Source organism: Pelodiscus sinensis, chromosome 2, assembly GCF_049634645.1.
Source record: "Pelodiscus sinensis isolate JC-2024 chromosome 2, ASM4963464v1, whole genome shotgun sequence".
Lineage (NCBI taxonomy): Eukaryota > Metazoa > Chordata > Testudines > Trionychidae > Pelodiscus > Pelodiscus sinensis.
Window position 1 is genome coordinate 194,749,978 of NC_134712.1, and position 20,101 is coordinate 194,770,078.

Genomic DNA, 20,101 nt, shown 5'->3' on the forward strand with positions numbered 1-20,101 from the left:
TTAACTGTCTGCAGCTGAAAACCAGCACTCATTTCCATCATCACTCCTAGTACTGACAACTCACCAGCACACCACACCCATCCAGTTAGTGAAATCCTCCTCCTATAACACAGACCCTGCATGCTCAGACAATATGAAATATTGTACAACTTATTTAAAATCTGGATCAGCTCTGCAACAAGCAAAATGTTGGGCAGATTGAGGGACTATGACCAAAATTTTCAAATGTGAATGAGTGCTTACATTTAATCTAAATCAGAGGTTTCAGACTCAGGGTTGGGACCCCAAAGTGGGTCAGGGCTGGTGTTAAGACTTGCTGGACCCTAGGGTTGAAGCTCAAGCCCCACTGCCAGGGAGCTTCAGCCCTCCCACCCGGGGCTTTGGAATAGGGATGTAAGCAAAAGTTAATCTTAGTTGACTAGTCACTTATCGGATAGTCAGGTAGGAACTTGGCTAGTTGCTTCCCCCACCCCTTTTGTTGCCTCTATTAGAGGCAGCAATGGGGGGGGGGACGACACAAGCTGGTACTGGGGGGAACTGGCTTAAAAGCCTTTCCCCCCCAGTACCGTCTCTGCAGGGGCAGGAGAGGCAGAGGGCAGTGGGGAAACGGTGCGAGCGGGGATTGAAACAGACCTGCTCAGGCCTGTCCCACTGCTGCTCCTCTCCCTTTGAAATTAATAAGAGCTGCCTGTGGCTCTTGTACTTTTCAAAGGAAGAGGCACAGAGGGGAACCCCAGGGGGGCTCCTGTGCATTTCTAAGGGAGAGAGGCAGTGGGAACCCACTGGGACTTTCCCTTTGAAATGTACAGGAGCTGCGGGCGGCTCTTGTACATTTCAAAGGAAGAGGTGCAGCGAGATAGCAAGCGCCCCCCCCTTATTGTCATCGATGGAAATTCCATAGACTACTCAATTAGCTGATTAAGTGAAATTTAACATCCCTACTTTGAAAGTCAGGCTCGCTCAGGCTTTGGTTGTGCAGTCTGGGGTCATGGGCTCAGGCCTGGGGATGTGTAGTAATTTTTGTTGTCAGAAGGGGGTCACAGTGCAACGAAGTTTGAGAACCCCTGATTTAAATCTATGCTTAGTTAACAGAACAGAAGTGATGTGAACACAGAGCCACTTTTATTTGCTGTAAATGCCTAACTTTCTGGCATCTAAGTTTGACCAGGCTGGCCTATGCTTTTGTAGCAAGTTCTTTTTTTCTACAGAGCAAGCTTTCAAACCATTCCAGACTCACAACTACAGTGGGGGGCAGCAAGTTGGATGGCAAAGTGAACTCTGTGGTACCATCAGTCTCAAGTCTACAAAAACCATAATGCCCCCACCCATCACAAAATTGGCTTAAAGATATTGAGATTTTTAAGAATAATGCTGAGGGGGTTTTATTTGCTTTCTGGATCTGAGTCTTTAGGTTTCACACGATCAAGCTTTTCTCCACCTATGAGATCTAGCATCCGCCTCCCCCCAGAAAGATGAGATTCTCATGTAATGACATAATTCCCAGAAGCTGAGATTTTAAAAAATGTCAAATATAACAAGACTCAAAATAAAGTTATGGGAGTTGGCAATATTGCATTTGTACAACACCTAGAGGTCCTGGTACATAATGAAGGTTCCAATGTACAGCAGTAATACAAATAAATAGTAATAATAACTCCGACCTCTTACAAACACATCATAATTTAACTTAGGCATGCTCTAAGGAAACTAGATGATTCATCTTGTCTAGTTACTTATGTAAATACATATCAAGGGTTTTAAATTACTTTTCTATGCGTGACAAACTCTAATCAGTTTAAGATTAGAAGAAAAAAGATCTTTTCAGTTTCTGGTAACATCACATTCCAACAATGTACAGAACTTTAACTCTAGACATTGCACAGTATTTTTTAATGGAAAAGATGTAAGAACAGTACTAATTGGCTGATTGAAATCTACCAATTCCACCAGTCACAATTTGTATTTTTAGTATTTGAATGGTAGATGTCCTAGTGGTATTTCAGTGAGTTGCATTCTAGGAATGTTAAATAGCATGTAATTGACTAATTGAGCAATTGATGCATTTTGCACCTCCACCTTTGAAGTGAAGATAGGGCAGCTCCGCTTTTGAAGTGTAGCAATAGCCCTAGGGCTGTTGCTACACTTCAAAGGCAAAAGCACTGTGTGGAGCCTGGGGTCAGCTGGGGACTCCCCTGCTGACCCCTGGCTCTGTGCAGCACTGCTGCTTTGAAATGCTGTTGGGAGCCCAGCGTCAGGCTCCTTGCAGCATTTCAAAGAGGCAGCACTGCACGGAGGCCTGGGTCAAAAGGGGAGTACCCAGCTGATCCCGGGCTCCATGTGGTGCTGCCGCTTTGAAATGCCACATGAAGCTTCGGGTCACCCCAGCTGGCCCCAGACTGCATGTGGCGTTTCAAAGTGGCAGCGTTGCGTGGAGCTCATGGTCTGGCCCCAGGCTCCACATGGTGCTGCCGCTTTGAAGTACCCCATCCTTTCTCCCCCACCCCGCCACTGCCTCTTTCTGATAGAGGCAGCAAAGGGGGTGGGGGAAGTGACTAGTCTGTCAACTATCAGATAAGCATTTGCTTATCGGATAGTCAACTAGTCCTTCACATCCCTATCACATTCAGAAAAGTTATACACAAGTCATATGCCATTCTAATTTGGAATGCTTTCTACAGAAGTCAGAAATTAAACATGATTGAGGATATTAAGAAAACAGCCTTGCACAGAACATAGCTGGTTAAATGAAGTGTGTTTCCTAACAACCAGGTCAGCAGGATCCACATTAACACACCATTCTAGAGTATTATCACCTACAAATATATACAGTACAGATCCTTGTACCAGTCGAAACAGAAATAAATAAAGCAATGTCATCTTGGCATGGTTTTATCTTTGTATTCATAGAATCATAGAATAATAGGACTGGAAGGGACCTCGAGAGGTCATCGAGTCCAGCCCCCCACCCTCAAGGCAGGACCAAGCTCCGTCTACACCAATCCCTGACAGATGCCTATCTAACCTGTTCTTAAATATCTCCAGAGAGGGAGATTCCACCACCTCCCTTGGCAATTTATTCCAATATTTGACCACCCTGACAGTTAGGAATTTTTTCCTAATGTCCAATCTAAACCTCCCCTGCTGCACTTTAAGCCCATTACTCCTTGTCCTGTCCTCAGTAACCAAGAGGAACAAATTTTCTCCTTCCTCCTTGTGACACCCTTTTAGATATTTGAAAACCGCTATCATGTCCCCCCTTAATCTTCTTTTTTCCAAACTAAACAAGCCCAGTTCATGAAGCCTGGCTTCATAGGTCATGTTCTCTAAACCTTTAATCATTCTTGTCGCTCTTCTCTGTACCCTTTCCAATTTCTCCACATCTTTCTTGAAATGTGGTGCCCAGAACTGGACACAGTACTCCAGCTGAGGCCTAACTAGTGCAGAGTAGAGCGGCAGAATGACTTCACGAGTTTTGCTTACAACACACCTGTTGATACAACCTAGAATCATATTTGCTTTTTTTGCAACAGCATCACACTGTTGACTCATATTCAACTTGTGGTCCACTATGACCCCTAGATCCCTTTCCGCCATGCTCCTTCCTAGACAGTCGCTTCCCATTTTGTATGTATGGAACTGATTGTTCCTTCCTAAGTGGAGCACTTTGCATTTCTCTTTATTAAACCTCATCCTGTTTACCTCAGACCATTTTTCCATTTTGTCCAGATCATTTTGAATTATGACCCTATCCTCCAGAACCGTTGCAACCCCTCCCAGCTTGGTATCATCTGCAAACTTAATAAGCGTACTTTCTATGCCAATATCTAAATCGTTGATGAAGATATTGAACAGAGCCAATCCCAAAACAGGCCCCTGCGGAATCCCACTTGTTATACCTTTCCAGCAGGATTTAGCACCGTTAACAACAACTCTCTGACTACGGTTATCCAACCAATTATGCACCCATCTTATTGTGGCCCTATCTAAGTTATATTTGCCTAGTTTATCAATAAGAATATCATGCGAGACCGTATCAAATGCCTAACTAAAGTCTAGGTATATGACATCTACCGCTTCTCCCTTATCCACAAAGCTCGTTATCCTATCAAAGAAAGCTATCAGATTAGTTTGGCATGACTTGTTCTTCACAAACCCATGCTGGCTATTCCCTATCACTTTATTACCTTCCAAATGTTTGCATATGATTTCCTTAATTACCTGCTCCATTATCTTCCCTGGGACAGACGTTAAACTGACCGGTCTGTAGTTTCCTGGGTTGTTCTTATTCCCCTTTTTATAGATGGGCACAATATTTGCCCTTTTCCAGTCTTCTGGAATCTCCCGTCTGCCATGATTTTTCAAAAATCATAGCTAAAGGCTCAGATACCTCCTCGATCAGCTCCTTGAGTATCCTGGGATGCATTTCATTCATATTTCCCTACTTAAGCTACAACTACGAGAGAGAGAGAGAGAGAGAGAGAGAGATTACAGTTTCATGTGGCATGACATATAACAGGTCAACATGACTACAAAAGAAGTATAACTCCAGATTCTTCTACTATTTAAAAAAAATCAAACAATTGGGTATGCACAACTATCCCAGTTTGAGTGGTTACAACCTGTATGCTGACAGCACTATCTACGAGAAGATCATCTCCAACTGTACTACAGGTTGAACCTCTCTCAAATGCTCGGGGAACTGTTCCAGGACTGCAGTGTCCCAGTGGAGGCCTGGCGGCTGGGAGTCCTGCAGTGGGGCTGGAGTCCAGTGGCGGGGAAAGCAGGAGCTCGACTGCAGGGTTGCCACCTAATGGGAATACTGCCCGGTGGGGCCAGGAGGCAGCAGGGCTGCCTGGTGGCAGAGCTGGGAGCCCAGCAGCACAACTGGACCCAACAGCTGGGCTACTGCCCAGAAGTGCAGCTGCCCAGTGGGACAGGAAGGCAGCAGGGCCAGGAGCCTGACAGATGGGCTACCCAGCAATGGGGCCAGGAGTCAGAGTGAAGCTGCCACCTGGCAGCACAACCACAAATCCAACAGTTTTGCTGCCTCCTGGAAGAACTTCCCAGTGGGACCAGGAGCCCTGCATGTGGAGGGACTGGCAGAATGGTGGGAGGGGAGGAGTGGGGAGCTGGCTGGGAAGCTGGCACCCAGGCCATGTCTGGGGGAGCTAATAGCGGGTGGGGGGGAGGGCAGAATGACCTCCCCTGGTCCAGCAAAATCCCTCATCTGGAATGGGTCAGGTCCCAAGGCTGCTGGACCAGGGAGGTCCAACCTATAGTATATAAAAGCACAATGGACTACATACTCAAGACACCGACAGTACGTCTACACAGCAGCATTATTTCAGAATAAGTGATGTTTCTTCAATATGCACTTCTACACAGCAAGCCATTATTTCGAAATAATGTCAAGCTGGAGGACTTCTTACTCTGACTCTTGTAACCCTCATTGTATGAGGAGTAAGGGAAGTCGAAGGAAGAGTGCTCTTCCTTCAACTTCCTGCTGTGTAGACCACGCCAAAAGCTGAATTAGCTATTTTGACTTCAGCTAGTTTTCATTACCAAAGGCAAACTGAAATCCAAACGCACACAAAAAAAACAGCAAACAAGGTAACTCCTTATAATGCCTCGCACACTCCAATTTCCGGCCTCAGATCACGCCCCTCCTGTCTCAGGACACTTCCCAAGCCCTCTGCACACACACACACACCCTGCCCTAGATCACAATTTCCTCTCAGATCCTGTACCACCTCCTACATACCACTCCCCCAGGCCAGAATCCTCTCCTGCACTCATACCCCCTCCCAGATCTTGCACTCTAATCTCTAGTCCCAGATCACAACCCCCTCCTTCATCTGAATTCCCTCTTAGATCATCTCCTGAACCTCAGTCCCCTATCAGAAGCTGCCTTCTGTACCCAACTTTTGTCCCAGACCCTGTACCCTCTCCACAGAAAAGTGAGGCCCTTGACCTCTTATCAAAATCTTGGAGTGCCCCCCCAGCAGAAATTATTACCCACCCCCACTCTACAACAAGGGTTGGAAGTTTCCCTTTAAGTGAAAACTGAGATTCTCATATAATCAGTTTGTCCCCTGGAGCAGCTTTAAGAAAACCACCAAATATCACAATATTTTTGATAAAGTAAAAAAAGATGGCAATACCAATGGTGACTGGTCTATAAAGAAAAAAATCACTTTTCTTTTGTCACTTGATGACTGTGGGTCAAGAAATCCCACCTCTAGAGTTAATACAGAAAACACTGGAGAACCCGACAAGTTCAATGGATTTAGCTCCTTGTGCCAAAAGGTCCAAGCCTTACAGCAATCCAGCCTGCCTCTCTGCAGCTACTGAAGACAAACAAATTCAAGCAGCATTTTATATAATAAGCATAATTTACATATGCCCAAATACTGGAGGATTTGGGAAATCTTATGATTCAGGAGTCTGTTTAAAGTCTGAATAAAAACACAGAGCAAAATATATACCTTGGGGATTAAAAACTGAGTGGTAGTTCAAGTCCTAGTCTGTAGATTAGGAAGTTAAGGCTAAAGTACAATCAGAACTGCCTACTGATAATGCACTAAACTGTCTTGCAACAGGTCCTCATTTGACTTGTACGCCTAGTTCCCTATTCCACTCTTCTGCACGGTCTGCATTCACCTCAAAATTTAGTAAAAAGGGACTGCAGTGCATCACGTCATAAAGAACCTTTGGATTCTGATGAGCATCAACAAAGTCACCTCAAACTGGAAAGAGAGGGTTTTTTTCCTGCATCTAAGAGTCTTTTTGCAGAAAAAAAAATGCAACCACCTGAAAAAAGATTTCAAACCAAAGCTGGTAATAGATCACTCCTAGAAAGTTGACATCTATTTAAAACACAAAAGGTCTGACACTGCCAAAAAGTATTATGACCAAAAAGTATCTTTCACCTCTACATCTGGGAGAATCTCTTAAAAAAGCTAATCAAAGAACACTAAGAAATATGCAGAACTTAGATGAGTCATGTACGTGACTTAAGGTACCCAAAGATATATACAAAATGCATAAAAGGCAGTAAATTACCATGCTATTCAACTATGTTGTTTTACATATATTACTTCAATTTCTATACATAAGCAATACAAAAACAGTAACTGCAGAACAACTCCCCCACAGCTTCAGAGGTAACACTGTAGTTTTTCAATTTTCTTAAGCATGCTTACAAGGTTTCCTCTGACAATACATAGCAACTGCACGAAAGAGAAGGAGGAAAAAGTCCCCCACTGCTGCTGGAAATTCTCTCTCCGTAAAATTAAGCATTTACCACACTGTTATATAGAGGGGAATTGTTCCTCTGAGCTTTTTAATGCAAAAGTAGAAAGTGAGCTAAAATAGCCAGCTGAAGAAACCAATAGATTGTCATATGTTTAGCAGGTATTGTAAAGTTCCCTTAACTCTATTTCATTAAATAAGAATTCAGGAACAGTTATAATTAAGCCATGTGATACTTGAAATACAGTAATGCAAAATGTAAATTTTTACATTGCACTAACTAAATGCTTTCCTGAAGCAAGAACATTTTTCGCCTTTGATTTTATGTAACAATGGGCCAAATACACTCTTGGTGTAATTCTTTTGGCTTTAATTATACGAGCCATTGTGTCTTTTTGGTTTATTTCTGCCCTGCCACTTCATTATACAGAACAACATTAATTCTGAAGGGAAAGAGAGAGAAATATCTTCCTAAACTTCAGAAGTGTCTATTCTGAACCATTAAACAAAATATGAGGGTCTAGTACATACAATACACTTCCAAAGTTTCTCAACATGTTAATAGATGTCAATTGCACCAATATCAGAAATGCATGCCTGTGGACACATGCAGCAGATAAGTAAACCGACCACTGCACTTTAAAAACAAATAGCAGGTTATCAAAGCAAAAGCCAACTCTTAAAACTTTCAACAATGACATCTTTGTAATGCTTCTACTTTGAGACCAGTGCCTGTTTTTAACATCATCATGGGCTTTTATGGAAACCCATCTCCTACCAAATTAAAAAACATACCCTTCAATAGAAAAAGAGCCCAGGAAACAGAAAGGTTAGGTAGTTTAACTGAAATGTAATTCTTTCAGTTTTATTGGAGTATGAGGACAAACTTTCCAGCTGGAGGACCCAGATTTAATATTCTATAAGGCCCTGTCTACTCGACAGCGAGTCATTAACCTAAGTGATGCAACTTCAGCTAGGCAAACCAAGATGTCTTTGCAGTGAGTCGACAGCTGACACTCTCCCATCAACTCTGTTTGCTTTTCTCATTCTGGTGGAGTGCTGGTGTCGATGGGAGAGCACTTGGCAGTCAATCCAGCCTGTAGGGACAATATGCCTTAAGCCACTGCTTGAACCTATGCCCCATCATTATTTTTCCTTACAACTCCCCCTTAGTTTTATCTGTGACCCCTGAAGGCAGGCACACAAAGTGATGCTCATTTGCTCCCATCAGTTATATTTACATTTTGTGTCAGACATATAAAAGTGCCACAAGCATATCTTACAACTACAAGCAAGCAGCACCTACACCTGTTGCTGCTTGTATATTCCTACAGTCCCTGTCAAAAATCCATTTGAAAGCTTTGTTTTATTACATGCTCAGGCAGCCAGTAGCTTTTCAGCTGTTGGGCACAGGTGTTTCCTAACGTGCCTTGAATTCCCTCTTTGTGTCATTTCCATTTTTTGTGACTGCTTGTAAGACAGAATTGCAAGGAAATGGAAAAAAAGCCAGATATGAAAAATGTACAACATAGCTCTATAGTCCAAGCATTCATATCAGAGTATATGCAAGCTCAAGAGGAGTTAAAAACTAGTCTAAACCAAACTAGTTTTCTTCTGATTCAAAGAAGGCATTAAAATTGCAAAGGACTCAAAGCCAACAACAGTTCAGGGTCTGGAGAAAGGGAAAGATTCAAAAATCTTTGAGAATTGTGGCGTAAGTAGGGATCCAGATTTATCTTAGATGAGATCTTGATAAAATATACAGGCAGGTAAGTAATGTAGTAACTATTTCACTCACCCTTAGTGGTAGAAGTTACTGACATCTCAAGTGGCCAGCGTAATCCAATCTTCTCCAAAGTATTGGTGACATTTAATAAAATTGGTGTAGCATGGTCTTGACCATGATTTTTCTAACTATGTTGCATAAGTAGGTACTTCTTGATCATTACACAAATAAGATCATAAGGCATGAGTGGCAAAAAGGTCAAAAAAAGCTGATGGAGCCACATTTCAATCCATCAGTGGTAGAAAAAAAAAGACAGGAAAAAAGGGTGATTGCTGCAAAGTAGAAATGAGAAAATACTGGATTCTCAGAAACACCCACCCAAACTTGTAGAGCCACCAGACTGAACCCAACAACCCTGCTCTCTTTCAGCCATTTTCTCTACATTTTTTTTTCTTCAAAACACAGTTCTGAGTCCTCCTCTCTGTTCTTACACTTTCCTTGTGTTCAGTCTCTTTTTGTCCCCACTCATCTTATATGAACAATCTCCTCTTCTGCCAGTCCAGCTCTTCACCCCCTTAACTCTTCAGCATCCTTCCATTCCCTTGGTTAGTCTTCTCCTGAATCCATTACTTGTTTTTGTCATTGTGACAGAACAAAAGTGGGAAATAATTGACTGAGAAATGCCATCTGATATGTGTAAACACAATCGCATGGACTCACTCTCTGCAGGGTTCACCTAATTAACTAGCAGCAAAGCATAGTGACATTTTACAAGTGTTATTTCATCACCATATAAAAGCTATCTTCTAGATGAAATGCCAACATAAAACTTCCATGCAAGATCTTCCAGGATAATTTTTAAAAATAAAATATCCATTATTTATTGGTTTTTCCCTTATTCTGATGGCCAACTTGACACATTCCCCTTAGTAACAGCAAAGATGAAAACTACAGAGGTCCATGTTTAAGTATCCAGGACTCTTTTAAAAATATAATTTCATATCCCATATAATGGCATGCAGGGTATTTAAATACTAAACAGAGCCCTTGTGGCTTGTCTACACATAGAAGTTGCACCAGTTTAATTAAACTGATGGAACATTTGTGTGTGTGGAGACTCTTGTATGAGTCTGAGCTGGGCTTATGTTTGTCCACATACAAAACGTGTGCTGCTTTAAGTAAACTGGTATAAAAATTACCCCCTTGACTTATGTCTATGTATGTGTGTAGACTCACAACTGTGTGTGTTGACTAGGCAAAGCTTGTTTGTTTCAATGGCACTTTTCTGTTACTGCCTATCATTTCCACTCTCCCCCAGTAAATTTAACAGCTGTAGCAACAGCTGGGCAGTTTTAGCAGCTGTAAGATACAGATGCCAAATTCTTCTAGACAATATCTTCCTAGAAAAAATAATCTAGGGTCAGTAGCTATTTGTTATGGATTCCCCAATTAATACCTTTTGCCAGCTCTACAGTTGTAACAGGGCTTTGACCTTACGTCAGCATTTGGCTTCTGTAGAACTAACTAGATATTGAGCATCTCCTAAACATAGTCTTCTCTCTGATTCAACTTTAGCAGAGACGAGTTCCTTCATGGTTATGCCAGAATAATCTTTCACAGAACTGCCTTCCTAACTCTTTATGCAGGATTCATTTTCTCCCTTTCAATTATACACTTGTGCCGGAAGATTTTCCAAATTGCAAAGGACAAGCTAATGTACCAAATGTGCTTTATAAATTAGAAATATATTCTTTAATTCATTAAAGTGAAATGATGAGAAGATGTTAGCATTCTCTGGCAAGAGACAGAGAGCAAAATTCAGGGCAAAATGTAAATCCTTTGGAAGCAGAGTATGGATTGACTGAAGCCAGCTGTTGCGTATTCTAAAAGCTCCTTGTGTCTGAGATGCTTCTGTTTTCCCAACAGACATAGTGCCATGTGTGACAAGTAACAGGAGGCAGAAACCAGACCTACTGCAGAAAGCAGAATTATACATTTAGTTGGGCCTTAGCTACACATTCTTTCAGAAGGGATCTGCAACTACCACAGGAAGGGCAGCAAAAGAGAGATTTACACTGAAGTAAAATTAGGCCAATTACCAGTCTGCCAGAGAACATGATTAGTTCTGGAGAGGAATAATTTTGAGGAAGGTTGCTGAGAATGTTGGGTCGTTGAGGTGCCATGGCTCCCCAGGAAAAAAGCCCGTCAGTCTGCCACAGAACTGCCTTCAACTGGTCTTGAGTAGTGATCTCTTAACTGTAGTGGACATTTAGGGCCAGATTCTAAAGTGTGATATAGACACTTTGCATTGTTCCTCTCGTGTAAACTGTCCCTAAGACACTATAATCAGCCATAAGATCACCCCAATACAGGAATTCACATGGAATTGATCTAGACAGGACCAGCCCAAGGGTTTTTGGCGCCCAAGAACTATGACTTTGGTGTCCTCCCACATTCAATATAGAGAAAAATGAGACATCTAGAATGAAGTTTTACCTTTATTTACTTGGCATTTGAAACGAGCAATGTAAAAATAAAAATTATTGATTTCTTTCTACTTTTCATTAATCCTAACACAATTATACTATATAAGGTAAACTGTTTAGAAGTAGCTGACACTTCCAAGTTTTAACCATTTTCAGTTGTACACTGTGTTTCTGGTCAGCACTATAAACAATTGCATTTTTGCAACACTCTTCCTTCCAAAGGAACTGATATGGGGGAAACTAAGAAAATCTTTACTCCTTGATACTGAATGAAATCCCTTTTTGAGTTGTAACCCTTTTGCACTGGAAAAATTGATTTGTGTAAACATTTAGAACTTTTGCTTTTCATGCTTTGTCAATTTGTGGAAGCAAAGTTGAGACAAAATTTTGAAGTTATTTTGTGTTCTACTGAGATATTTCTTGTTCTATTGACAAGTCTCTCTCTCAGCATGAAAGAATGAAGGTTGGCCTTTTTCAAAGTTAAAAATGATAAGCTACCCTCCCCACTAGCAACAGAAACTGGAAGATTCAAGAGAATTCAAAGAGCACTGAAGATGTTGGGAAAGCTGCCAGTTAGTTTGTGTTCAGAAATAAACTTCAGTACACCTTCAGGTGTAACATGTCTTGGAAGTAGTCGTGAAATAGCCTTCACTTCATTGCACAAATCTACTGCATTTTACTAGGGATGTAAGATATTGCATAATTGATAGTCATGTAACTGCATGAAATCTTAGTGGTTCACAACTATTCAACAGTCCCCAGGGATGAGGCCGGCAGCCAGTGCGCCCCCAGCCCCACTCCTGGGGAGCCCCCTATCACCCCGCACTGCTGCCTCTGTACAGTTTAAAAAACTATCTCAGTGTGCTGATACAGAAGCAGCAGCATGGGGTGGCAGCAGCCCCTGTCCGCAGGGAGCTCAGACCTCCCAGACAGAGGCTGCTGCTGAGAAGCAGCCTCTGTCCATGGTTGGCCAAGGCTCACCACGGACAGAGGCTGCTCTGTGGGCTGCGGAGCAGTCCATGGGGAGCTCGGGCCCGTTACAGACAGAGGCTGCTTCACGGCAGCCTCTTCTCCCCTCATGCTGCTACCTCTGATAGAAGCAGCGCCCAGGGGGAGGGAGAGAGGTAGCACTATGCAGCTGGTGCTGGGGGGGAAGCCAGCTTTTAAGCACCAGCTCTTGCCTGCCCCTCCCCCCGCCACCTCTGTAGAAAGCAGCAAGGGAGGGGGCAGGTGGATCTTTGGACCAGGCACACACGGGGAGCCTGCTTGAAAGCCTCTCTCCGTGCATATCAGCGCTAGCCTGCCCCCCTCACCCTCTGCACTGCTGTCTCTCTCTAAGAGGCAGCAGAGTAAGGGTGAGGGGGGACAGGTGGATCCAGTGCCTGTGGGGAGACAGCTTTTAAGCCAGCTCCTCACAGGCACCAGCTCCCATTCCTCCCTCCTTTGCTGTCTCTGATACAGAGCCGGGGGGGGGGGGGGGGGGGGTAGAAATACATGCAGTGACAAGATTAACCGATAAACTCAGGTTTATCGATTACATTGTGTAGTTGTCTACATGCTGACATCCCTCCATCTTACCAAATTGTTCAAGTCCAACACTATACAAATTCTCCCTGAGCACAGCATCTGCGGGATCATGGCTCATGATTTGGCAGAACAGCTGTTGCGGGTGGCTGAGCAGCCTTTACTAAGTGGCGAGCCACACTGACTCAGCTATAGGACTGGCCAGCACTGGGCTACTGAGAATGACTGAACTGCCAGACCCCGCCCCCAGGCAGCACTCTTTTGAAGCTATGCCATGACACATTTTAACTGTTTTTACATACACAGCCATGCTCCACAAGATGAAATAAATAACAGCTTCTGACATGGCAAGGTTGCGCTATTTTACAAGTACCACATTTGATATTGACATTTATAACAGAAAACGTATTCAATATATTTTTAATTAGAGAAAAAAAATCACTTCCATCTAATCTGGTGCCCCTTAAAGCCTGGTGCCTGCTAGTTCATCTACATGGTGAGGCCGGATCTAGGGCCTCTTATCGCACAACCCATTCCTGCTGATGTTGTAGCTGGGAAAAACTGGCATAGCCCAACATCGCTTTGGCTGGGTTCTCAGGCACCTGGAGTAATTTATTTCAGTGCTGGGAATCTGGCTCTGCACAGGCTTTATCAGGATCCAGGAGTGCAATGCTGACCTGTAAGCTACTTTTGCACACACATGCATGCACACAGGAACACTTCCTACACGATGGGTACTTAGGCCATGGCTGAGGATCTGCCCCTTTGTATATCTGACCAAAGTTTTCAAATGGAATGCCTAAAGGTAGATGCCTAAATATAGGTGGCTAGTGTTAAAAGAGGAGCACATGTATTTACTTCAATGGCAATTGTGGGCATTAACTTACTCAGTGTGACAGGGTCTCTGGCCCTTCAAGGCTAAAACCCAGCCCTGGGAGAGGGCCGGGAGCAAAGCCCACAGCTGAGGCTGATATTGCCCATTAGGGCCCAACTGTGGGCTGTATAAATAAGGGCTCTGGGAGACAAAGAGAGGCAGGTGGGACCTGGCTGCCAAGGAAGCTTCCTGGAGACAGCAGTGCTGGAAAGGCAGGCAGAGCTGGAGCAGCTCTGGCCAGGCAAGCTCCCAGTCTGCAGGGCCTGAAGCAAGGCCCGAGTGCACTAGGGCTGCAGAGAGGCAGCCAGGGTAGGCAAAGGCAGCAGGTCCACATCCCCTTGCCAATGATGAGTGGCCATTACAAACTGCAGTTTGCCCCTGAGGCAGGGGCCAGATGAAGACTGGCAGTGGGTCACTGAAACAAAGGGGCTACGTCTACACTGGCATGATTTTCCGGAAATGCTTTTAATGGAAAAGTTTTCTGTTAAAAGCATTTTCGGAAAAGCGCATCTAGATTGGCAGGACACTTTTCCGCCAAAGCACTTTTTGCGGAAAAGTGTCCGTGGCCAATCTAGACGCGCTTTTCCGCAAAAAAGCCCCGATCGCCATTTTCGCGATCGGGGCTTTTTTGCGCAAAACAACTCTTTGCTGTCTACACTGGCCCTTTTGTGCAAAAGTTTTTCGGAAAAAGACTTTTGCCCGAACGGGAGCAACATAGTATTTCCGCAAAAGCACTGACAATCTTACATGAGATCGTCAGTGCTTTTGCAGAAATTCAAGCAGCCAGTGTAGACAGCTGGCAAGTTTTTCCGCAAAAGCAGATGATTTTGCGGAAAAACTTGCCAGTCGAGACACAGCCAGGGGGTATAGGAGAATTGGGAATTCCCTGGGAGAGAAGGACCCTAGAGTGTAGAGACTGATAAACACACACACACACACACACACACACACACCCTGGAAGGGGGCTGAGAGACACTGGAGTGGGCACTGCTGGAGGGCAGTGTCCTAAAGAGGACACTGCAGTCTAGGAGCAATAGGGGACTGGAATGGAGAGCCTGGAGCGAGGACACGGAGAGACACCAGCCAAAGGGAGGTGCCCTGCGGGCTAACAAGCTAATTCCCAGGGATACCAGCAGGAGGCATCATGGTGGTGAGTCTGCCCCCTGACACTCTGACACCACTCATTTAGGTGTCTAGTTATGGTTTTATGTGACAAACCTCAGTAACACAGACGTGAAAACTCCTGTCAATCTGCCTCAGGGTCAAAATTAAACCAGAGAAACCAGAATTCCTGCATCGCTATGTTTTTAGCTCAAGCACAGCCCTGAGTCCCTTCCCTTCATCTCTTTGCACCTTTCTGATGGTTTTACAAGATGGTTCAGTTTGTGAACTCCTTAAAATATGGAGTGGCAAATCCTGAAGGTACAAGGTAATGTTTCCCCAAGAGAGGACAAAGGTGAAACATAATCAGATAAAACAGATTGAGTCCTTCACAAAATGGGTGTGGATGCCAGACCATGAAAGGGAAGTTCAAGAGGCTGAAGTATGTATTTATAACAGCCAGCACCAGAAGGTATAAAATAAATCAAACCCTGTTTTGAAAGAGGTAGGCACTTGTTTCTACAGAGGTAGGAAATTAATGCAGTGGCAGAGGAAGCGTACAAGTAAATCAAAGATGCTGGGCCTTGAATATAGTTGTCAATTACTCTCTACTGCAGTGGTGCTCAAAGTGTGGTCTGTGGACCAATACCAGTCTGTGAGGTCTTGCAGGTGGGCTGCGGGTTCAGGGCTCACCCCTCTCTTGCAACGGGAAGCTTGCGCTGACGCTCCAGTCCAGTGGCCCTCCCCCCACGAGACTGGAGTGTTGGCTTCCAGCTGTGGGGTGAGGGTGATCCTCGAGGGTTGTATCCAGCTAGTGGGGGGAAGAAGTAGCTTCACACACTGCCTCTCCCCATCCTCCCTACTGGAGGAATTGCAGAGCCGGAATCATGGCCAATGGGAACAAAGGGGGGAGCAGTGCCTGAGAGCAGCATTATCCCCCTCACATATCCCCCTCCTGCCAAGATTCCAACCCTATCCCACTCCTGCGCCCCCCCCCCCCCCCCTCCAGCCTGCTCTTGCACCCATTTTGTCATCATAGGTGGCTGGCTAGCGGTCTGCAGACAAGTCTGTGTTGAGCAGGGTGCCAAAAAGTTTGAGAACCACTGCTCTGCTGTCATAGCTTCAAGGCTGAAACACCCCATGGGCGATGGGTGAACCTAGTTTGGGGAAGGCAAACCCACAGCCCCTCCCCTTCTGCCCAAGCCCCTGTCCTTGCTATCCAGCGCCCCCATGGGAGCCAAGCCCCTGAATTGAAGGGTCTGTCCACCCTTCTCCCAGTGGGTGGCACATAGCCCCAGCCCTGGGAGTACAGACAGCATGCAGCCCCAGCAGCACGGGGAGAGCAGGAGGAGATGCGTGGCTCCAGCTTTCCCCAGAGCATGGAGAGGATAGGAACGCACAACACACAGCCCCTCTGGCCTTGGAGAATGGGCAGCACCCAGCCCAGCCTCCTTAGCCCCAGGAAGGCTGGTGTGAATCCCAGGCAGCCCCAAGGGAATAGGGGAGCCAGGCTGAAGGGCTGGGGGCAGAGTGTGGGTGGGCCCAGCCTGGAAGTTTGGGATAGCAATGCCTTTCCCTGCCTCTTATATCTGCCACCCATGAAACACCCCATGAACAAGTGATTGCAACATACAAAAAAAGGGCCCAAAGAAACATCCCCAAGGATCAACCTAAACAAAGTACAATAAGAACGTGGAATTCCAGCCAGGGCATCACCCAACTCACTGCCAGGGCACATATGCTGCTTGGTGACATTCAACCAGGTGATTTGTTCCAGATAGTAGCTATACACGTGTGCATGACAAAAGCATCGTGTGCTGTATCCCCAGAAAACAAAACATCTCTGGATAAAATACTATAGGCCCTAATGCAAGCTATTCAAAATTAAGGAAGAAATCAACACTTCCCACATGCACATTGTCAAATTAAAACTGAGCTCTGTTTTGGGGAGTATTCCTTAATGCTAAATTTGCATGCACGCACCCACAAAAGCAACAGGCCTAGGTGCTTGCTCCAAACACTTGCCCCAAAATATTGCAGGCTTTCCCACTGCTATTATCACCCTGCTGTACTAATCAAACTGAGACATAGACCTTACCAGAGGTAACGAAGATGGCAATGGTGGAGGTGCTGGAGGTGGTCCTGCAGAAGACGGGAGAGGTGGTGGTAGAGGGGGAGGAGGCGGTGGTGGCACAGGCATCTGTCAAGTTTCTAGCTTCACTCCGTTATAATTCCAGCTGAATTCCTGGGAGGGAAAAACGTCCTTACATACCGAAAACAGCAGAGCAGTCACTGCCAAACTGCTGGCTCTCAGCAGACTGAAGGCTTTTGTACCCTACAGCTTGTAGTACTACAGTATGAACAGCCCTCATAGATATTAGATAATAACATTCATCTAAAGAGCTAGTTCACATAGCTGGACAGTTTCCATGAATTCTAAATGTACAGATGCCAACCTGTACAACTTCAGCTATGAGATTATCCTGCTCTCAGCCTTGAAATGCAATTATGCTGAAAAGAATAAATTACAATGAGACAAATCTTGAAGCCCTTATTGGAATGAAATTCCATTTTAAAGGGGAATTTTGTATTTCTACAGATAAATGAAGAACTCTGTAAGATTTTTTAATTTTTGTATTAGACTCAAAGGACATGACTGAATAACAAAGAAATATCTTTCCAGAACAGAGTTTCACTTAAGTGCAGTACAACTTTCAAAGAACAGCACAGCAAGCACCAGAAATTTCAGGTATTACTCCAACATGAACAGAATCACTGATTTTAAAAAAAATTCAATTCATTTTCAGAAATTTTAGTAATAAATCCAAAAAAAGGATTTTTATATTTTCCAATAAAGTACTAATTTACAAATAGAGAACTGCAGGTTCAGGATGATGGCAAAAATTGAGCAAATGCATCATACAAATAATTTTAAAATAAATATAAAATTTGAATCTTTTACACGGATCCAGTTTAGTATTATTGTTTTGCGTGATTTACTCTGGTGCATGGGCCTGGGCTGTTGAGGTTTTTTGTTTTGTTTTTTAACATGGAGCTCTCCATAGTTCTATTTCATGAGCCTCAGTGAAATGCTGCTTGACTTTTCTTACTATTTATTAAGAAAAATAGATCCGTGTGTTCTAAAATTCCTAGCTGGATTTAGTAGAGTAATGGCTGTGACCATTCTCAGGGTGCTCATGTCTGAGAGCCGCCTTGTTACCAACTTGCCTCCAACATGAAGAAAACTTTCCCGTGCTTACATGGGTGTTAGCTAGCTGAGTCTACCAACCTGTTCACCCAAGCATTCTCCTCTGGGAATGCTAGCCCTTACCTTGCTTCTCAAGTAGCACACTTCAGTCCCCATCCCCACCTGAAGCACTGCCCTGTAGCATTCAGCCCTCTCTCCACTGAACACTCATGTAAATACCAGGCCTGCTGTTCCCAAAGGAATGTCTTACACACCAGCATGGATGATACATTTCAGGATCAGCAGCTTGTATGCTATTCCAGCACTGAGGTGTATTTACAGTGAAAACAACAATAAGTTTACTGCCGAAGAGTCAAGAGATAGTGAGTAGGGATAATGGGAGCAAAAAGTTACATATTAAAGAAAAGCATAACATACTTCCTAGAGACTACACCTAACTGGCTAACCTGCTGCCTAAAGAAGTTTATCTCGCCCCATATATCCTTTGCAGAATTTCAGTCCAAGGCTGGTTGTGATCTCATTTTCATGAATGTAGTTGCACTCCTTGATAAAAAAGGTGTCTTCTTTACCTTCTCCTTATATCCCAGACTCATAATAGGCCCCCATGGCTTATTCTCTGGTGTGCTGCCTCCCTGTTTATTTCACATTCCCATCATATGTAAATGGAACTGCCATTGTATAAGTTTTAGGGATGTAAATTGTAACCGTTTAAACAGTTAACCGATAAGCATTAACTTATTGGTTCCTGTTATGGTTACACACCAGCTTCCCAGGAATGGGGCCAGTAGGGGCTGCTGGCCCCACTCACAGGAAGCTGAATAGTGCAAAGCCACAGTGAAGCCTCCGCAGGTCGCGGAGTGTACTTAATCTACATGCGAACAGAGAGACAGGTGATCAAACATCTTTTGTCTGATAGAAAATGTGTTGGTCAACTCTACCCTGATATGGACTTTAGGACTTCTTTACAGTACACATAAATAATTCGTTACATAGCACCGGTACATACATTTCACAATTATATTAATGACCAGTATGACCTGCCTGCCATTTAGAACTTCACTGCACATTCTTTGGTGAGCCAGAACGTACATACCAGGATCAGGACACTCCAGTAACCTCCTTATCTGGTGACACCGAAGGGTTGATGAGTCACAGTGTCATCCAAGGAAAGGCCATATTAATCAAGTTTGGCATCACATTACTTTTAATAGAGCAAAAGCTCTGCTGTGGGACAAACAAGTGAATCCATGAGATGGGACAAATCCCCTGCATCAGGAGTAGCGGTCCTAGCAACTTATTTTTTTAATTGGCACAAGGAATTTAGATTAAACAATGTCTTTTTTTCAGGATTCAGTGTTGTAGCGACCCTGCTGATTCACTAGAGGTACCTCCGAGTCTATCCCCTTCCAGCAAGAGCTGGAAGCAAGACACTGCCCACAGGTCATGCTAGTAACACTAGTAATTTATTTCAGCAAGTAGAGACCTCCATGATGCCAAACACAATGGACAGAGTTGACACAGAGAGAGCCAACAAGGAGAGACCCAGTTGGTTGTAGGTAAGGGTGACAGAAAGTGGTGGTAGCCTAGTTAGCTGGGGAGGAAAGGTCAGACCTCAAAAGCTGAAGACTAGGTCTAGAAACATATCATTGGTGGCAAGAGGTCCTCAGTAGCAACCGCAGGTGTGATGCAGCCACAGGAGAAAAATGTAGAGGGATCCCAACGAGACCAGAGAGCACCAGAATTTGGCTCTGGCTACTGTATCTACAGGCCTGCACTGAATTGCCTGTTAGCCCACATACAATGCCAGAGTAACCTGGTATCCTTCCTACTGAACTGCCACCATGTCAAGTTAATCTTTTATGATACCTGTTTAAAGCATATACCCTGCATGTTTTCTTTCTGCCAGATCTAGCAGAATAGCTTTTTTCTTT

At 44.2% G+C, this 20,101-nt stretch overlaps 1 protein-coding gene across 5 annotated transcripts in view; it reads right to left on the minus strand.

Annotated features, from left to right (window-relative positions):
* The window catches only part of WIPF3 (WAS/WASL interacting protein family member 3), a 57,070-nt gene that overhangs the window by 25,217 nt on the left and 11,752 nt on the right, over window positions 1-20,101 (minus strand). For 4 of the 5 annotated variants that reach the window (XM_075922137.1, XM_075922138.1, XM_075922139.1 and 1 more), the window contains one exon: window positions 17,061-17,207. In XM_075922137.1, coding sequence (XP_075778252.1) covers window positions 17,061-17,162 — 102 coding nt within the window. In that variant the 5' untranslated portion in view covers window positions 17,163-17,207. Of the gene's footprint in view, window positions 1-17,060; window positions 17,208-18,293; window positions 18,310-20,101 lie in introns of those variants that run through there. The other variant, XM_075922140.1, reaches the window with a different exon arrangement.